Genomic DNA, 16770 nt, shown 5'->3' on the forward strand with positions numbered 1-16770 from the left:
TGAAGCGGCAAGGGGAGGTCTGCTCGCCCGGTGGAAGGGCGCAGCATGGGCCAGGGTCAGGGCCATGGCTCCTGGCTCCTCCAGCCCTCTGTGACCCCCTGCCCAGCACCTCAGGGACCCCATCCCTCTCTCCAAGGGCTGAGAAGGCGAAGGTGCCCTGACAGAGTGTTTTATTAGCAGCAGGTGCCTGAAATCCAACCCGGGGCCCAGCAATCCCTCCCCTCACCTGGAGATGAACCCATCTTGGGGGGCACGGCTGTGCAGGGTCAGGCCCCACCAGTGCCGGGATTACCCCTGCCGTAACCAGAGCGGCTCCCTGGCAGCCTGACGGGCTGGTCCTGCCGCAGGTGACAGGCGCGTAATGCCTGATTTCACAGCACTGGTGTGCTCTGTTTGGTTGTGGCAATGATCTCTCCTGCCCTGGCTGGCTCCAGCCCCTGGCTAGACCCCGACCTGCAGCTCTGTCAGCTGGGATTAGGTATAAGATTTAGGCTAAAACCTCTTTGCTCTTGGACGGAGCGATGACAGAGGAGGGAAAGCCCAGTCCATCATCTCTGGAGATGGAGCTTCTGCCCTGCCCTCCAGCCCAAGTGTGGCAGCTCCCAGACCTGCCTTCAGAGGTGGGGCAGGAGCATCTCTACTCCTGGCTGCAGCCAGCACTGGGTCTTTTCAAATGTCACAGCATCCCCATGGCTGGGAGCAAACTCCGTGCAGAAGAGGAGGGAGGCAGAGACTCCTGTATCTCTCTGACTCTGAGATAATCCATGAGATGGACATAGGTCGCCGGGCCATCTGCAGCAAACCAAGCAGATGCTCCTGAGGAAGGGACCTGAGGGGCAGGAGTGGTCCCTGCAGAAAGGCTCTCCCCTTTGTTGCCTGCAGCCTTGCTCCCAAAGTGCTCCTTGCTGTCTGCAGAAAGCTTGTTCCAGCAAAGTCATAGCTGGGAGGAAGAGCTGTGGGGCAGACAGCCGGCAGCCCCCCTGCCCTCGGCACCTCCAAGCAAGGGGCTGGGGCTGGTTCGGCAGCAGATGAGCAGTAGTGCCCTGCGGGAGGGCTGGTGCTGGTTGCCTGGAGCAACTAGTGCCGGGGGGTATGCAGAGCAGGATTTGTGCAGCAGCCAGGGATGCCATGGCACCCTAGCAAGCACCAGCCCTGGACTTGCAGGAGCACTGTATCTGCGCCTCGCTGTTGCACAGTGCTGTGCCCAAGCTGAGGATACTCATCACCTCCTCGCGGGGTGCACAGCCCCAACCAGCCCTCCATGAGCCTGCAAGCTTGTCCTCTCCCAGAGTGTCGCTTCCTGCTCGTCTTCCCAGACTCTGGCTTTGTTGGCTGAGCTCATTTAGCTTTGACAAAGTTTAGAGCACGCTGGAATGCAGAATGGCTGCTGGCCTCCCTCCAGCCTAAACATCCCCACCCTGTGGTGCGACAGGAGCTGATAAGGGTGAGTGCCGCAGCAGGCAGGTATCTCGTGCCCAGCCCGCGACCTTACAGCCACATGACCTTGGAGGTTGTCATTTATCTCGTGTGTGTGCGCGCGCGAGCTGTCTCCCATCCCCAAGAAATGTTCTCAGCGTCTCTGGTTTTCTCTGCAGGCCAAACCCACATGCACGTTGCCCGAGACCAACTCCGAACAGACTCCTTTGATGAGCAGGGCTTAAATATATATTTGGCATTCCAGCGGCAGCGTGCCGAGCACGGCCAAGGGTGTGAAAGTGTTTGCTTGACAAACGCTGGGGGCTCTCGCCTCTCTGCCGGCCCTGGGGACTCCAGGAGAGAAATGTCAAGGAATTTTTCACCTCTCTGTTTTGTTTTGTGTTTGTATTTTGTTTTTCTTCTGTGAGTGCATTTTTAGCTCTGGTAAAAAGTGCCTGATTGACAGTCCCAGAGACTAAGTCTCCTGTCTTTGCTAGGATAGGGACAGTGGGAGCAAACATCCAACCCTGCTCCCCGGGGAAGAGGGAACAGCCCTGCAAGCCTTGCACTGACTCTGGAGGCTCCTGTCTCCTCTCCACTGGCCCAGTCACCTCTGTGAGGCCAGCACTGTCATGGACAGATTTGGGTACCATCAGGATGGAGATGTCCCACATCCTAGATGTCCCAGGCTGTGGTCTGCTCGCAGCTGGCCCTTTTGCAAAGAGCCTCTGTCTGCTGAGGGCAGTGTGAGGTCTCAGTCACAGGATCCTTTGTCGCCGCTCAGCTGGCCTCAGAGAGCCCTCCACCCCAGCACCATGCTGTGAAGATGCCTGTGACCATTGCTCCCCAGAGGATTTTGCAGCCAGTGTCCCCATGTGCCACGACACCACCTTGGGGTACTCACTGGCCACCAGGCATCTTTGGGGATGCAGAGAGGTTTTGTCACCTTGCACCTGTGCAAGGGGAGATGGAGCAAGTGGAGCAGGAGAGTGTCTCCACGGGCAGGTTGCAGGTGGACAGGCTGGATGCTTGCAGCCTCCTAAAATGATGCATGGGAGGCACTGGGAGCAGGAAGTCAAAGCCACCCTGATCTTCACTTGCCACTCAGTTCCTTCTGGGCTGCAGCTGGCGATGGGGCTGGTCTGTCACCAATTCCTATGTGATGCAGTATCCATGGTGGGGCTGGGACATGCAGGGCAGAGTGGGTTAGAGACCTGGGACCCTGGGCTTGGGTGGGAGCCCAGGGATGTCTCCTGCACGGGGAGGAGGAAGGCAGAGCTTCCCCATGACTCCAGCCACTGTGTCCTGGGCTCGTGGGAAATGGGGAGGGGAAGCCCTGGGCAGCGGATTCAGTTTCAGAGCCCATGTCTGCAGTGCCTGCAAGAGCGGGGCGAGATCCAGGCTGACTCTTGGGGAGGGGGCTTGGGCAGCTGTGTCTGTGTGTTCCCAGCTGTCCTGAGTGTAATCCCTCACGAAAGAGAATCCCCTGCCCTGCTGCATCCCTGTTGTCTGGTGGCAGTGCTGCCTGGCCCTAAATCACCTGCCTCTCCCAGCCTGATAGATCACCATGGAAATGGGGGTGCTGTCCCCCAGGCCAGCGGAGGGAGAGGGTCTGGGGTCTGTGGGGCAGGGGTCTGGACTCTGGAGGCTGCAGAACAGGGATTAGAATGCTGGGAGCCTAACAGGGTGAGTCTTGGTGCCTTGGGGACCACAGGGCAGGGACTTGTATGGAGGGCTACCAATTTGGGGGCAAGGACTGGTTGCTGTGAACTGTAGATGCTGAGAATGGGATACAGGGGGACTTCAGGGCAGGGTTGGGGACCCTGGGGGGATGTGGGGCTGGGAGCAGGATCTATCCCTGGGACAACGGCAGGCTTGGCTCAGGCTCCCCGAGGTTTCCTTCCTGGCCCACTGAAGAATCACTGGCTTGTCTGGTGGAGCATGGACCTGTGGATTTCCTGGGCAGCGAGTCCCTTTTATGTGGCCACTCGCAAATTCTCATGACATCACCAGAGGCTGCTCCTCCTGGAGACAAACCCAGTGCTTTTTAGGGGTTTGCCATTCCCACCCCCCCACCCCCCGCCCCAGCCTGTGTGTTTTGGCTCGGGGGGGGGGGCGGGGAGGCCTGGGGAACCAAGTCCAAGAGCAGCCGTTCTGGCAGGGAGATGGTGCACAGGGCTGGCGGGCGGGGGAGGGCAGTGTGTCCCCCCTTCGTACTGAATAAACATGGGCTGGCCAAGGCTGGAGGGGGCTTTTCCAGGAGGACCACACCCCGGGGGGCTATTTTTTGCCATGAATGAAAGGGCTGTGTGCTCGCAGGGCAGCCTGGCCTCCTGCCGCTGCTGCTCTGCACGGAGAGCTTGCCTGACACTCAATCCTGTTGCCTGGCCAGGGACCAACATCTGTGCTGAGCAGCTGGGTACTGCCCGCGGGACACCTGGGCACCGGCACAGCTGGGCACTGTCGGAGGGACACCTGGGCACCGGCACAGCTGGGCACTGCCTGCAGGGACACTGACAGGCTGCCGGGGCTGGGAAACACGGGCTGTCATGGAGCAGGGGGAAGCGATAGTGACTCAGTGGCTGTGCCAGTGACAGTACCAGGGCCACTGGGGCATGTCAGAGCCAGCCCTGCCAGGGCCGTGTGCCAGGGGAGCCACCTGCACCAGCCCAGGGGTGAGGCCTGCTGCCCCCCTGCCCCATGCAGCAATGCTTCCTGCTGCAGTTTCGGGTGATGGTGGGGCAGCATCCCCAGGAGCTGTCTCTTCGGCTGCACCTGTATTTGGGAGGAACTGCAAAGCCACTGGGGTGGAGCAGTTGTTGCCTCCTGATTAGCCCAGTCCTGAACGCACCCAGATTCCCCCCCAAACCCCTAATCCCTCCTGGCTCAGCTCCAGCTTCCGCTCTGGGCCCTGTTAGCTCAGCTAATCCTTTGTGTGCTGGGTTTAGGGATGTGCTGGGTGCAGCATCCCCCTGGGTCTCCCCTGCCATCCCAAGATTTCACTTCTCAAGGGGTCTACAGGCTGCTCTGCCAGTCCCCAGCCATGACCCATGCTCCTGCCGCCTCTACCAGCCCCGCTGCCCCATGGGTCCCAGGGGAGCCGCAAGTGTGCCCATGAATGAGTGGCCTATCCTCACCGGGTGGAGACTGGGTGCTGGATCCCACCCCTCTCTGTTCCTTATCACCACACAGCATCCTTGTGATTCACTAGGTGTGGCTCCCTTTCCATCATCCCACTTTGCAGGAAGTTTCCCGGCCAGCCCCCCACAAGCCCTGTGCAATAATAACAAGCTGGGATGAGCTGGCCGGTCTTCCTGAGCAACCCTAGAATAACAAACCAGCGCGATGTGTCCAGCTTTCCTGGACAGACAATAATAAACCCTCATGAGCTGGCATGCTTTGCAGAGGAACCCTACAATAATAAGCCTGTGTGATGTGTCCATATCCATCGAGCCACCCTACAATAACAAGACAGTGCAAGCCACCCAACTTCCTCGCAGAGAAGAGGGGTCCCTGAGCTGTCCCCATGGGACAGGAGGGACCCTGGCCACCAGGTCTTCATGTCTTCTGCTCCTGGGCTTGCCCAGGCCCTCTCCTGCCTGCATTGGCCCCTGGAGGAGGCACCCCATGCCAGTGTTGGGTCAGGATGGCAGAGGTGATGCCAGTAGGTGCCATCAGCCTGCGGCTTTGCCTTCCTGGAAGCCAGCATCAAGTCCTCACAAGTCCTGGCATGCTGGGACCTGCTGCTCTTCAGGGCATCCTCGTTGCCCAGCTCCCTTCCCAAATTGGCACCCAATGTCAGCTGCTCCAGAGGCTCTGCTGCTGTCACCCTACAGACTGCTGGACAGGATGACAAGTGCCCATGATCAGGCTGGAGCTGGGGGTGCCACCGGCAGCGGCATTCAGCCCCTGGGTAGCCATGTCCAGCTCCTTGCAGGGTCACCCAGGTAGGGAGGCAAGCCTATAACAAGGGCTGCTCTGCTGGACCCCACTCTTTTTCAGGGAGTTTGTTGGCACTTGGACAGTGGGACGGCTCAGATGCCTATGGGTTTGCTGTGGGATGGCCTCTCTCCAAATGTGATGGGGTAGGGGCTGTGCCCACTGCGGGCTGGAACCCCTCATGTCCCCCAGACCTCTGCCAAGCCCCAGGCTGCTGCTGGTGGGCTGGTCCCCACGTGGCTGAGGAGGAGATGCTGCAGCCTCCTGCGCTACCTCTGCACTGCCGCTGACCCTCCTTTCTCTGGGATTTATCCCTGGAAGCTGGAAGCAGCAGTGGGTCAGCAGGGCAGGACACCCGCCCCAGCATGCCCGCATCAGGGGGACCCGCATCCACCCCAGCAGAGCAGCAGCACAATGCAGAGCCCCTGCTGCCACTGCACCCCTCTGCTCAGTGTCTGCGAGAAAAGCTGTAACCCAAGCTGCTAAAACAGCACAAGGAGAAAAGAAAAGGGTATTGAGTGGCGGGGCTGCTGCGGTCACCAGCCAGCATAGACTGCTGGTTGTTAAGCGGGTGCCTTGCTTGCAAAGGCTGCCTTGATGAAGTGTGAGACAGCACTTACGGAGGGACGCGGGCAGGCATTCTCGCTCCATCTTCCGCTCACAGTGCCGCTCTTTATGCGCCTGACATTTGCTTGCTGGAAAGGCCCCGAAAGTCAGGGGGAAAGGAAAACATTGCCTGCAGCAGGGCCAGAGCGGCACTGGGAGGAGTGCCGTGCCGTGCTGAGCTGGGCTGAGTTGGGCTGGGATGCTTGGCCGTCCTGGCCTCACCACCCGCTCTTCCCCGGGGTGACCCCTTCACCTCTCGGCAGCTCTCCGGCTGCCTTTCCCTGCCGGCACCACCGCTTCCTGCCAGGTGTGCTCAGCCTGGCTCCCTGCCTGGGAAGCCCTGGCCATCCTGCCCCTGTCTGCTCCACAGGCGGGCTGGCAGCACCGCCAGCTCTCCTAGCTGCTGCTGCTGCACGTCCCCAGGAGCATGCATGGTATGGGGTGATGGGGACAGTGCAAGCTGAGGCCAGGTTACTCAGTCATCTGTGGTTGGAGTACGAAGTGCACCACCAGGGACTGCTCCAGGCTGAGGTGAGCATCTGCAAGCAGATCCAAGGACTGGAGGAGCTGAGGAAAGGCATCGGTGATCAGTGTGAGGCAGCTCAGGGTGCTTTGGGGCAGATCTGGCCCCAGGGAGAGGGTCCCTCCCTAGGGAGCTGGGGTGGGACACCAGGCTGATATGTCCTGCTCCATCCTGGGGGGATGAGCTGCCCCTTTCCTTGCCCTTGATCCCAGCTGGAAGAGAGTAGTTCAACCCCCTCCATCTGTATCCTCCCACAGGCAGATCCTGGCAGGATCCCATAGTCCAGTGCTGTTGGCAGAGGCTGGGTGAGCAGCTAGCACAGATCTGTGCTTACCTACCTGGATCCCAGGGTGGATCCCCAGCCTGACTGACACTGGCACAGCCATGAGTAGGAACGCCCAGCGTGCATCCAGTGAGCCATGCCAGCCCTGTTGCCAGGAGCGTGGACAAAGCTCACGGCAGGGGAAAGCACCGAGGGTAGCCTGTCCACAAGGCACAGGAATGCCATGGCCATGGAGCACTTCCCCTGCCCACCGTGGGCTGCTGCAGCATCGCCAGGCTTCGCCCATGCTGGCATGGCAGCAGCTGTGCCCATCACCAGAGAGGTGGTGCACAGTTCCTGGGCTGCTGCTCCACTACGCTGCTTCCGCAGAGCCTGCTGGTGGGGGGAGCCCAGGGAAGCCATGCCCCCCCCCAGCCCACACCCCTTGGCTCCCAGCCCTGGCAGGAATTATTAAGTGTGCCCCTGTGGAGCATGTGCTGAGGCTGGCCACGGGAATGTGGGCAGATCTGACATACAAGCCACAGCAGCCAGGCTGTAATTTCCAAACAGGCCCCATTCGCTCTGTTTTCCAGTTAAAAATATATTAAAAAATAGGAATGTGGGGTTTGTAGCAAAGAATGTTGGTAACCGCTTCGAACGTCTGGTGTGATAATGAAAGGGTCAGTCCCCAGCTTTGAGCAGGACCGATTTAGACTCTGGTGCTTGGCACCGGTGTGGGGGCCCAGCACAGTCCATCCTGCCTGCAACCCCACCTCGGGCCTGGGCCAGGGGAAGGTGATGCTTCTGCACTGGTGGCACAGTGCTGGGTTGGGTGACGTGCCCCTCCTGCTCACACTGTAAGAGGGCATCTAAAGCACCGTCCTTTATGGCCTCTTGAGAAGGGAGTCTGGTCAGGGGTGGGTGAAGGCAGGATGGCTGGAAGCTGGGTGCTGTACCTTGCCCACCACTGGCCCTGCCACCCCCCTGCACTGGGGTACAGCCCCATAGCAGAGCCCTCTGGGATGGGGGGCATTGAGAAAGGCTGCAGTCCAGCTCTCCATGAGCAGCCCCCACAGCTGCGGGGCTGCTGGTGAGCACAGCTTGCTCCGGGTGCAAGGTCAGGTGCCTGCTCTGCTTCGCTGGGGCAGCTCCCCCAAGCTGGGCTAATCGCAGTTCAGGGTGTGCTTCTGAGCTTCCCATGCCGCTGCTGCAGCCTTGAGTCACTCCTGATAGCAGGGCATCCCTCTTGGCCTTGTGGCCAGGTAGTCATAACACACGGGGCAAGTCGTGCCAGCTCCCTGGGCATCGCTCCCCAGTGCCCGGTGAGCCACGTCGTGGCCATCACTCCCCCAGGTGCCAGCTCGCTGCTTGTGCCGCTCCCCGGACCTCAGGCATCATGTTTATCCTGGAGATGGGTAATCTGAGAAAAACAAGTCACTGGAGGCCAGGGCTGATGTTGGAGCGGGGGCAACAAGTTGGCTGCAGTGGTGTTGAGTTCAGGGATGTGCTGGGGCAGTGGGGCAAGGAGGGAGAGGAGAGTCACCGGTACCCAGGGCTTGTCCCCCCTGCAGCCCCTTCTGAGGACACCTCCTTGTCCCTCTCAGCCTCCGGGGCCATCAGGTGGCCGGTGGCTGGCACAGCACGCTCTGTTGCCTGCTGAGTCACGGCTCTGCAGGGAAATGCTTCCAGCTCTAGTTATAAACCCATTTCCCTTCGGGATTGTGAAGAGCAGCCCTCCCATCCCGGCATTGGCCAGCTCCGGCGGCCCGATGGCTCTGAACCTCTGTCTGGGCTTGAGCCACCGGGAAGGGCAGTGTCAGGGGGCAGCCGGTGACTCCCACATTCCACCCCAGGCTTGCCAAAGCTGTGACCTTCCTGGAAACATGGGCAGCGGGTGCCCTGCACCTGCAGACCCCTGTGCCATCCCGGATTCCCATCTTACCCCGGGGGATACTTGTGGTGCCGGGTACCCTTCTCCCAGCACCTCCTCAGGGTGGTACCCCGGTCAGTGTGTGTGTGCGTGCCAGTCTCGGGGACACCGAGTGGTTGCAAGCATGGTGGGAACTCCACAGCATTCCCCTGTCCCCAGGGTCACCATGGGAACACTGTGCTGGCTCTGGGCAGCTGGGCCTAAGCACCAAGAGAGCAGCTGCCCTGCCTGGATTGTCACCTGGATGCTGGGAAGAGGAGCAGCCTGAGCAGCCCTGGGGCTCAGGGCATGTCCCAGGTCACCCTGCACTGCAGCCTGCAGCCTGGCTGGGCTGGAGCAGAAGGGGGTGGGCAGCACCCTACACCTGGATGCACAGACTGCCCCATAGCCCTGGAACCCCCTGGAGACCCCTTGGTGGCAGGAAGAGGAGGTGGGCAGCAGACTAGTGGCACCCAGGCCCAGGTGGCCCTGCGGGGGACTCTCTTGCCCTCCCCAGGGCATTGACCCATGCATTGCTATCTAGTACACTTTGCTCACTCCGCCACTGTTCCTGGCTTTCCTGGGAGCTGCTGTTTGCTTTTCTCTGAATTATGACTCCAGCTTGTGCCTTTGATCTGAGCTGTGTCAGCCATCCGTTGCCAGCCCCTCTCCTGCCTTTGAAGTGCAGTCACCTTCCCAGCCTCGGATGCTGCTTTTGCAACCTCAGGTGCAACCCAGGCCCCATGGAGCGAGACACCCAGGGCAAGAGCATCCCCAGGGTGTTCAAGGTGCTCAGCATCCCTCCTCCTCCCCTGGGACCTTGTGATAGGCCAGCATAGCTCATGGCTCAGATGCCGGGCAAGGAGTCATTGAGAGAGGTGTTTGCCCGGTGGCAAGCAATCCTGGGGATGCTTGCAGGGCGCTGGGACCAGAGCACCACTCCCTCCTGTGGTGGTGGGCAGGGACACAGGAGATCCTGCACAGAAGCTGGCCAAAAAGCAGACGCCGGTGCCATGCATGTCCTACAGCTGATGGGCTTTTCATGCCCGCAGCTCCGGAGGCGGGATGAGACCTGCACAGAAGGCCCGTTGTGGGCACCAGCCAACCCATCCTGGCATCAGCTTTGCCCCCTCCTCGCATCCCGCAGGGAGCAGCGCCGGGGGGGGGGGGGGGGGGGGGGGGGGGGGGGGGGGGGGGGCGGCGCTCAACCTACCCTTTCTGCCACTGAGAAGCTGGGGCCAGGCTTTGGACTCTGGCCTTGAGTGGGTCTGTGCGTCCCCATCCCCTCCCCACTCCCCTGCCCCAGAGAGGATCCAGCTTTATCTGTTACACTTTGTTCTGCTGTCTGGGTGTGGAGTGGAGCAGAGATTAGTGTGTAGACCTTTGGCACACACACACGCACAGGCACACTGCCACACAACCAGCGATGCATGCACACAGGGCCAGGCTCATCTACACACAGCCCCCATGCATGCAAGCATACTCACATTTGCCTGCACGTGTGCACCCATACTCTGCCTCACGCACCCCTGCGCAGGCACCCCCTTCAGGGCACACACACGTTTCCCCATCCCAGCCTGTGTGTGTTTGCTGGCTGTGTGCTGCATTAGGTTCCCAGTGGAGCATGGTGCTTGCCCAGCCCGCCGTCATGAGAGCCAAGGTCCCCCATGAACAGCAGCATGGTCCAGAGAGTGAGGGCGGCATCCCACAGACCTGATGGGGGGGGCAGGAGGAGCAGGGCATCCCTGGGTGGAAGAAGCCTGGACTGCAGAAAAAAATGTGGGCGGGCAGGAGGCAGGAACTGCTTTGGCAGCCTGGGAGCAAACTTTGGCATCCCTCATCTCACAGTCACATTGCCCTCACTCGCCATGGGGCCACCAGGGATGGCTTGGGCTGCCTGCATAGATATTGCTGGAAGCAGTAATGGCAGGCAGGGCTCCCCACCAACCTCATGGCGAGGTCCTGCCCCTGCCAAAGGCTTGCTGTCCTTATCGGCAGCCCCAGCGCTGCTCCTGCCAGGGAAGCCATAGCCCTTCCCCCCCGTGTGATCTTATCTCCTGCGTTTCATGAATGATTTGCAAGCCTCCACAGTCTGCCTCTGAATGGGAAGGCAGCCCACTGGCTGGAGCAGGTGTGCGGGTGCGTGCACACATGCATCTGTATGTGTATGTGTGCAAGGCTGGGGAGCAGCCACGTCCTGCCCAGTGCCAGAGCTGGCTGGCCCCGCAAGCTGTGCCACAGTGCCTGGGGTGAAGCAGATGGAGTCTGATGGGCAGAGGGATGCACAGCCCCTTCTCTGCCCCTCTGTGGCACCGTGGCAGGGTGTCCTGGCAGGAGCCAGCCCCTGGCGAGTGATTTCCTGGCAGGGTGATGGTGCCTCTGCTCTCTCCCACAGAGCCTGCCCCTGATCTGTGGTGTGGGAGAAGGGCAGGCATTCGCCTCCACTCTGCGGCAGCTCTACATGGCAGTGATGCAGCAGGAGGCCAAGCAGGCTCTGAAACGGCAGCATTCAGGTGAGAAGCTCTTTGGCTGTGGGATGGGGAGTGTGTGAAGCACCCAGCCCCCTGCAGCTGAGCACCCATCCCAGGGAAAGGGGAGAGGGGCCCTGGGCACAGCTTACCCCATGCAACAGTCTCCCCCTTTGCTTTCTCCCCGTGGGCTGAGCTCCCCAACCCAGGCACCCTTCCTGGTGTGGGTTTGGGCAATGCCCTGTGCTCCCTCATTTCAGTCCCAAATTGTGTCTCTTTCTGCTGGTACCAGAAGATGCTGAGGGCCCAGGACCCACTGCAGAAACCACAGGGCACCCCCACCTGCTGCCTCCATCCCAGGAGGATGAAACAGCATCTTCCAGCAAGGCAACCACGGTGAGTGCAGCTCTAGAAATAGCCTCTCCATACCAATGGCAGGATGGGGCTTGCACCTTGATTCCCTGCTCGCATCCCAGCCCCATGCCTCTCCGGGATGGGCTGGGTGTCTCAGCTTGATTCCTAGCCCATCCTAGCCCATGCACTCTGGCTGGGGAGCACATGTGGTTTGCACTCCTGTGTATGGTACGCATTCCCCCACAGGGATGATGGGGGTGTCACTGCTTGCAGATGTACACCCATCCTGTGTAACCCCTTGGGGGGGACTGACACTGCCTCCCCTTTGCTTCCAGCTGGCCTCCTCCCCAGCTCAGAAACCCAGGCAGCCTGTGGCCAAGGCCAAGCCAAAGAAGGCGAAGGGGCTTTTTAGCTGAAAGACCGCTGCCACCCACCCTGAGGGTCTCTGCTCCCCCCAGCATCCAAGAGAAGCAGTGCAGAGCACCCATGCATCTTCTGCCTCCTCTCCTGCATTTCCTGGTGGACCCTGTCCTGGTCATGGTCCCCTCCTGAGGTGTCTCCAGCTGGGGAGATGGGGTGTCTCCTTTCTTCACCATTGTCTCAGAAACTTTTCTACCTCTTCCCTGGAGCAGAACTTGCCCAGGCTGCCTTGTGGTTGAGCCAGTGATGGACCTGGGGTGAGTGGGAGGGATGCTGCTGGGCAGGTTGGGACAGCTGGGACTCTGGCAGGACTATGGGGTTTGGATGCTCTTATGTGGGTTTGCAATAAAGGACTGTGGGTGAGATTCCCTCTCCTCTTGCTCTGTCCCCCCTAGGCCTGTAATGTCCAGGCAAGGGTGCAACCCTTGTTGTGGCTGGGTCCTGCTGAGGTCAGTCCTGATGTTCCAGGGGCTTGCAGCAGCTCTGGACAGTGAGGAGGTGACAGCAGCTCATTGTTGGGGGGCAGGTTGGCAGCTCCCAGACCATGCTGTGCCTCATCCTGAGCAGCAGTATGTGGGGTGGGGTGTACAGGAGGGGACCCCCGAGATCCTGGGGGCACAGCATACTGGAGGGGGCTGGGGCCCACATTCTCCTTGTCCCATGCTGGGGACACACCACGTGCTGGTGCCTGGAGCCAGGTGAAGCCCTTGTAGTAGCAGGTTGGCAAAGGCATCCTGGCCGGGCTGAGGGGCACCCTCCATTTGCAGGCAGCTCCCCCAGAGTTAGTGGGCAGGTGATAGGGGGTTAATCCATGCTCTGACCTCCAAGGAGCAGGGGACAACCAAGCCACTGACATGCTGAAAGCTCCCAGGCTTGGGAGCAGCCCTGGAGCAGGTTGTGGATGCTCCCTGGACACCGAGCACAACCCACACCCCATCCATCCATCCATCCATCTACACACCCACCCATCCATCCATTAACCCCTGCTCTCCTTTTCCAGCCCTTGTGCCTACATGCTTCCTTTGGGGCTGGGACTCTACTCCTGTGTCCCAGCCAAGTCCTAAAACAGCAGGCAGAGTGAGGCAGCACTGCTGCAGGTAGGCTGCAGCCCATGGTGCTGCTCTCCTGGGATAGGGACCTGTGCCCCTGGCTGCCCTGCTCCCCTGGGCTGGGCCGGCCACAGTCGTGCTGCCGGCTCTCCTGGGCGGCAAGGGGGAAACAAAAACATCCGGAGCAGCCCCTGTGTCTGTGGAAGGGGAATGAAAGGGCCTTTGCTGGGCCACAGCCGGCCAGTCCCAGGGCGAGAGCAGCTGGTTGCTTTTTATATTTCCTCTCCGAGGGAGCAGCATACGAGGCAGGGTGGGTGGTGAGAAGGGGAAGCCATGGGATGGGGAGCTTGTACTGACAGCCTTAACTATGTATCCTGCCTTCTCCCATCTGCCAGGATCTTACCCTAGCTGCTTTGGATCTGCCTGCCAGGCACAGCTGGGAAGAGGGGTAGGACTGGGGGCAGCAGGAGTTTAGCAGCTCTCCGTTTCATGTGTCTTCCGTTACCAGGCTGTCCCCTGGTGCAACCCCTGCTCCATCCATGTGAGCTCCATCTCCTGGCCTGGGAGCTGCTCTGTTCCAAGCCATGTCCCTCAGCTCCGTGCTGGGTCTGGGGTTTGTGCTGCTCCTCCATGCAGTCCAGCATGTGCAGGAGGAGAGTATATCACCCCAGTGAGGGCATCTGGCTTGTCTGCTCCCTTTGGGGCTGAGGGGACATTGCGTGGTGAGGGCACATTCCCATCCCGGCTATGCCAGTGGCTGGTGGACTTTATAGGGGAGTGGGTGTACAAACCAGCACCTGCACCCCCAGGTTGTCCTGGCTACCCGCTGCACCTGGGCTGTGTCTCTGCTTCTCTCTGGAGTGCTTAGCTCAGGGGAGCCAGTCCCAGGGATGCTGCAGGCGTGTTGCTCAAGAGCTCTGTCATGCTGCAGAGTAAGTTCCCCCAGAGTGCCCTGTGGCCCTGTGCCCCAGGGATGGGCAAGCACCGCAGTGGGCATGGACTGGTGGTAAAGACCAGCTGCAGAGATTGATCCTGCTCCACTTACCCTGCTCCCAAGGCAAGGGAAGGTGGAGATGCAGGAGCATGGATGCAGGGTAAATAAAAGCAGGAGAGTGAAGACATCAGTGGGAAAGACTTCTGCTGATACCCCCCAGGCCACTGCAGGGACCGTGGCCCCCAGGACTCCAGTGTGGGGCTGCCAGTGCCTCCCTGGCCAAGTTGCTCTAGGGAATGTCACCACCTATTGTCCCATCCTGTCCCGCTGGGGTCTCCTTCCCTGTCCCCACCCCCTCCTCCCTGGAGCCGGCTGGATTTGAGCTCCCGACACACATTAAAGGCCACAAGTTCGGCCTCGGCCTCCATAAATTTGATTCCATAAATATTAGTTTTCGCAGGGTTTAATGAAGCCGTTATGCCGGGCACGGCCCAGCACCCCGACCCGTGCCCTTAATAAGGGCTCTGTGGCCTCGATTAAAGGGACCTTTCAATCGCTGTCAAGTATTTTTAGAAAAGGAAAAGAAAAAAAAAGAGAGAGAGAGAGAGAGGAGAAGAAGACGACCAAGGCAGCGAATAGGGAGAGGAAAATCCCAAACCCGTCCAGTGCAAAAATAGAGAAATAGCACCACCTAGACTGCATCGCCTGGCTCCACCGCCCGCTTGCCCGCTCGCCCTGCGCAGCGCCAGGCTCCGGGCAGCCCCCCGGGGCCTTGTGCCAGCCCCGTGCCCCCACCCCGGGCAGCCTTGGTAGCCCAGCGAGGGGTCTGCGGGATGCTGCCGTCCTGCTCGGGCCAGGGGTAGAGGGATGCGGTGGTGGGGAGAGCTGCGGTGCAGAGGAAGGAGGGACTTGGGCACAGTCGGGACGCAGGCATGAGCAGTGTGTGGTGGCCGGGTGTCCCAGTGGTGCCTGAGGGTGGCTGAGTGCTGTGGGAGATGCCATGTGATACAGGGATGGACGCTGCATCTCTCCCACCTCCACTGGAGGTAATTTCTCCCTGTGACTTAGTGTTGTGGCAGCAAGCATCCCTTCCCACCAGCTCCTTGAGCAGAAATATGTTGTGTGTGTCCCCTCCCATCCCAAGTAGAAATCTCCCGTCACCCCCTGGTTAAGTGGACCCTGTCACAGCCTCCAGCCGTCTCCCCACACACTGAGCTCTGGCTGCCCTGTCATGCTGGGGGCTCCTGTCCCACCTGGCCACATGTGCCGGTGGGCTTTGCCTGGTAGTGACACAGGCTGGCACTGGAAATGCTGCAAGGAGAGGTGACGGACTCTGCACCCAGTGACAGGACACTGTCACTGCTCGCTGTGGCCAGGATACCGGGGCCCCTGCATGGGTAGGAGGGGCTGTCATGGACAAACTCAGCTCCCTGTCTGCCTGGGCCTCTGTGGAACATGAGTGTATGAACGAGGGCAGGGCTAGGCTGCTTGCTGTCAGCCTGGAGCTGCTGGGAGGGGGACAGACACCTGTGACATGCACGCTGCGTGCTGGCAGGCTGCAGAAGTTATTTGGAGGTCTGGGTTTGGGACATTGGCAGCCACAGGGCACTTCTGCACCCCCTGGATGTGCTGCACCCCCTAGACTTAGCACCAATGCAGACAATCCTGTTCCCCACTCCCTTGTGGCAGTGAAGGACAAAGTGGAAAGCTGCACTCATTCCTTTGGTGGGAGTACGAACTAGCCTGGAGAACCCTGTGAACCTAGTCCAGGCTCTGATTTTCCTGTGCCAGTGATGCACAGATAGCTGTGTCCCTTTGGCAGCCCTGGGAAGTCAGGGGCAGGGATGAGGAGCGGTGCTGTGACACATCACCTCTATTCTCTCTGCTGATGTTCTTGGGATGCTCCACTGGAAGGATCAGCTGAGGAGATGTGGAAGTGGGGTGGTCCCAGGCTGCTGGCCAGACCATCTTGCTCTATCATGTACAGGAGCAGCAGGACAGCCTCACCTGCACAGTGGCAGGACTTCACAGAGGCTCTGGGCACCCAAAGCAAATACAAAAACTTCATGGGGATGCCTCTGGCCTGTTGGACGTTGCCTGCAGCTCCTGCAAGGAAAATGGTCCACTGGAGCCACTGGATAGCAGAATCTCAAGCCCATGGGTGCTGCTGGTTCCCCAGCCTGCATCCCTCTGACGGGTTGCTTGGTCCTTCTGAGGCCAGCACAGCCCTGCAGCCAGAGCTGGGCATCTGGCAGCTATTCCAGCCTGGCCTCTCTGTGTATCCCTAGGAGTGACCCCGTGCCCTGTGCCCACCGAAAAGGTGGCAAGGGGACATCCCTAAAGAGAGTTGGGGGAGAGGGGGGGCATCCCAAGCCACTTCCTCACCTGGGAAGGTGCTAGGGATCCAGAAGGGGTGCAAGCAGAACCATGCTGGACCCCTCCCTGGCACACAGCTGGGGGAGAACTGGGGGGGGGGCACTGCAAGTCCTCGCTCCTGAAATCAGGGTGTTGTATTTACTTTCCCCTTTTGGCAGCTAGAAGGGGAAGCCCATCCCAGCCCCTCATTGTTGTCTCAGCGAGTTAATCAGATGCCATAATCCTGTTGTGGAAATATCGGGCCTCCCTGGAAACAATGGGGAGCGAGAATATTGTGGTTAAATTTCAACCAGCTGCCTCCCTGCTCTGTTTGATCCCCGCCCGTAGGCCCGGGCCCCTGGCGAGCAGGCGGCGCGGCAGGGGCCGGAGCCCCGGGGGTGCCACCCCGCGCCCACGCCGCCGCGAGGGACCCCCCGCGGGGTGTAGAGTGTGCGGCGGGCTGGGCGCGCCTCGGGGCGGCGGCGGGGCTGCCCCGGGGGGCAGGTGGCGGTGGGCACCCCCGGCGGGGTGGGCT

General features: G+C 60.5%; 1 protein-coding gene across 4 annotated transcripts in view; it reads left to right on the top strand.

The window, feature by feature from the left end:
- Positions 1–12260, top strand: part of NHEJ1 (non-homologous end joining factor 1) — a 44541-nt gene extending 32281 nt beyond the window's left edge. For all 4 annotated transcript variants that reach the window (XM_056350021.1, XM_056350022.1, XM_056350020.1 and 1 more), the window contains exons 6-8: positions 11051–11168; positions 11416–11519; positions 11813–12260. In XM_056350021.1, the coding sequence (XP_056205996.1) occupies positions 11051–11168; positions 11416–11519; positions 11813–11893 (303 nt within the window). In that variant the 3' untranslated portion in view covers positions 11894–12260. The remainder of the gene's footprint in view (positions 1–11050; positions 11169–11415; positions 11520–11812) is intronic.
- Positions 12261–16770: the final 4510 nt, after the last annotated feature.

This window comes from Falco biarmicus, chromosome 8 (genome assembly GCF_023638135.1).
Source record: "Falco biarmicus isolate bFalBia1 chromosome 8, bFalBia1.pri, whole genome shotgun sequence".
NCBI lineage: Eukaryota > Metazoa > Chordata > Aves > Falconiformes > Falconidae > Falco > Falco biarmicus.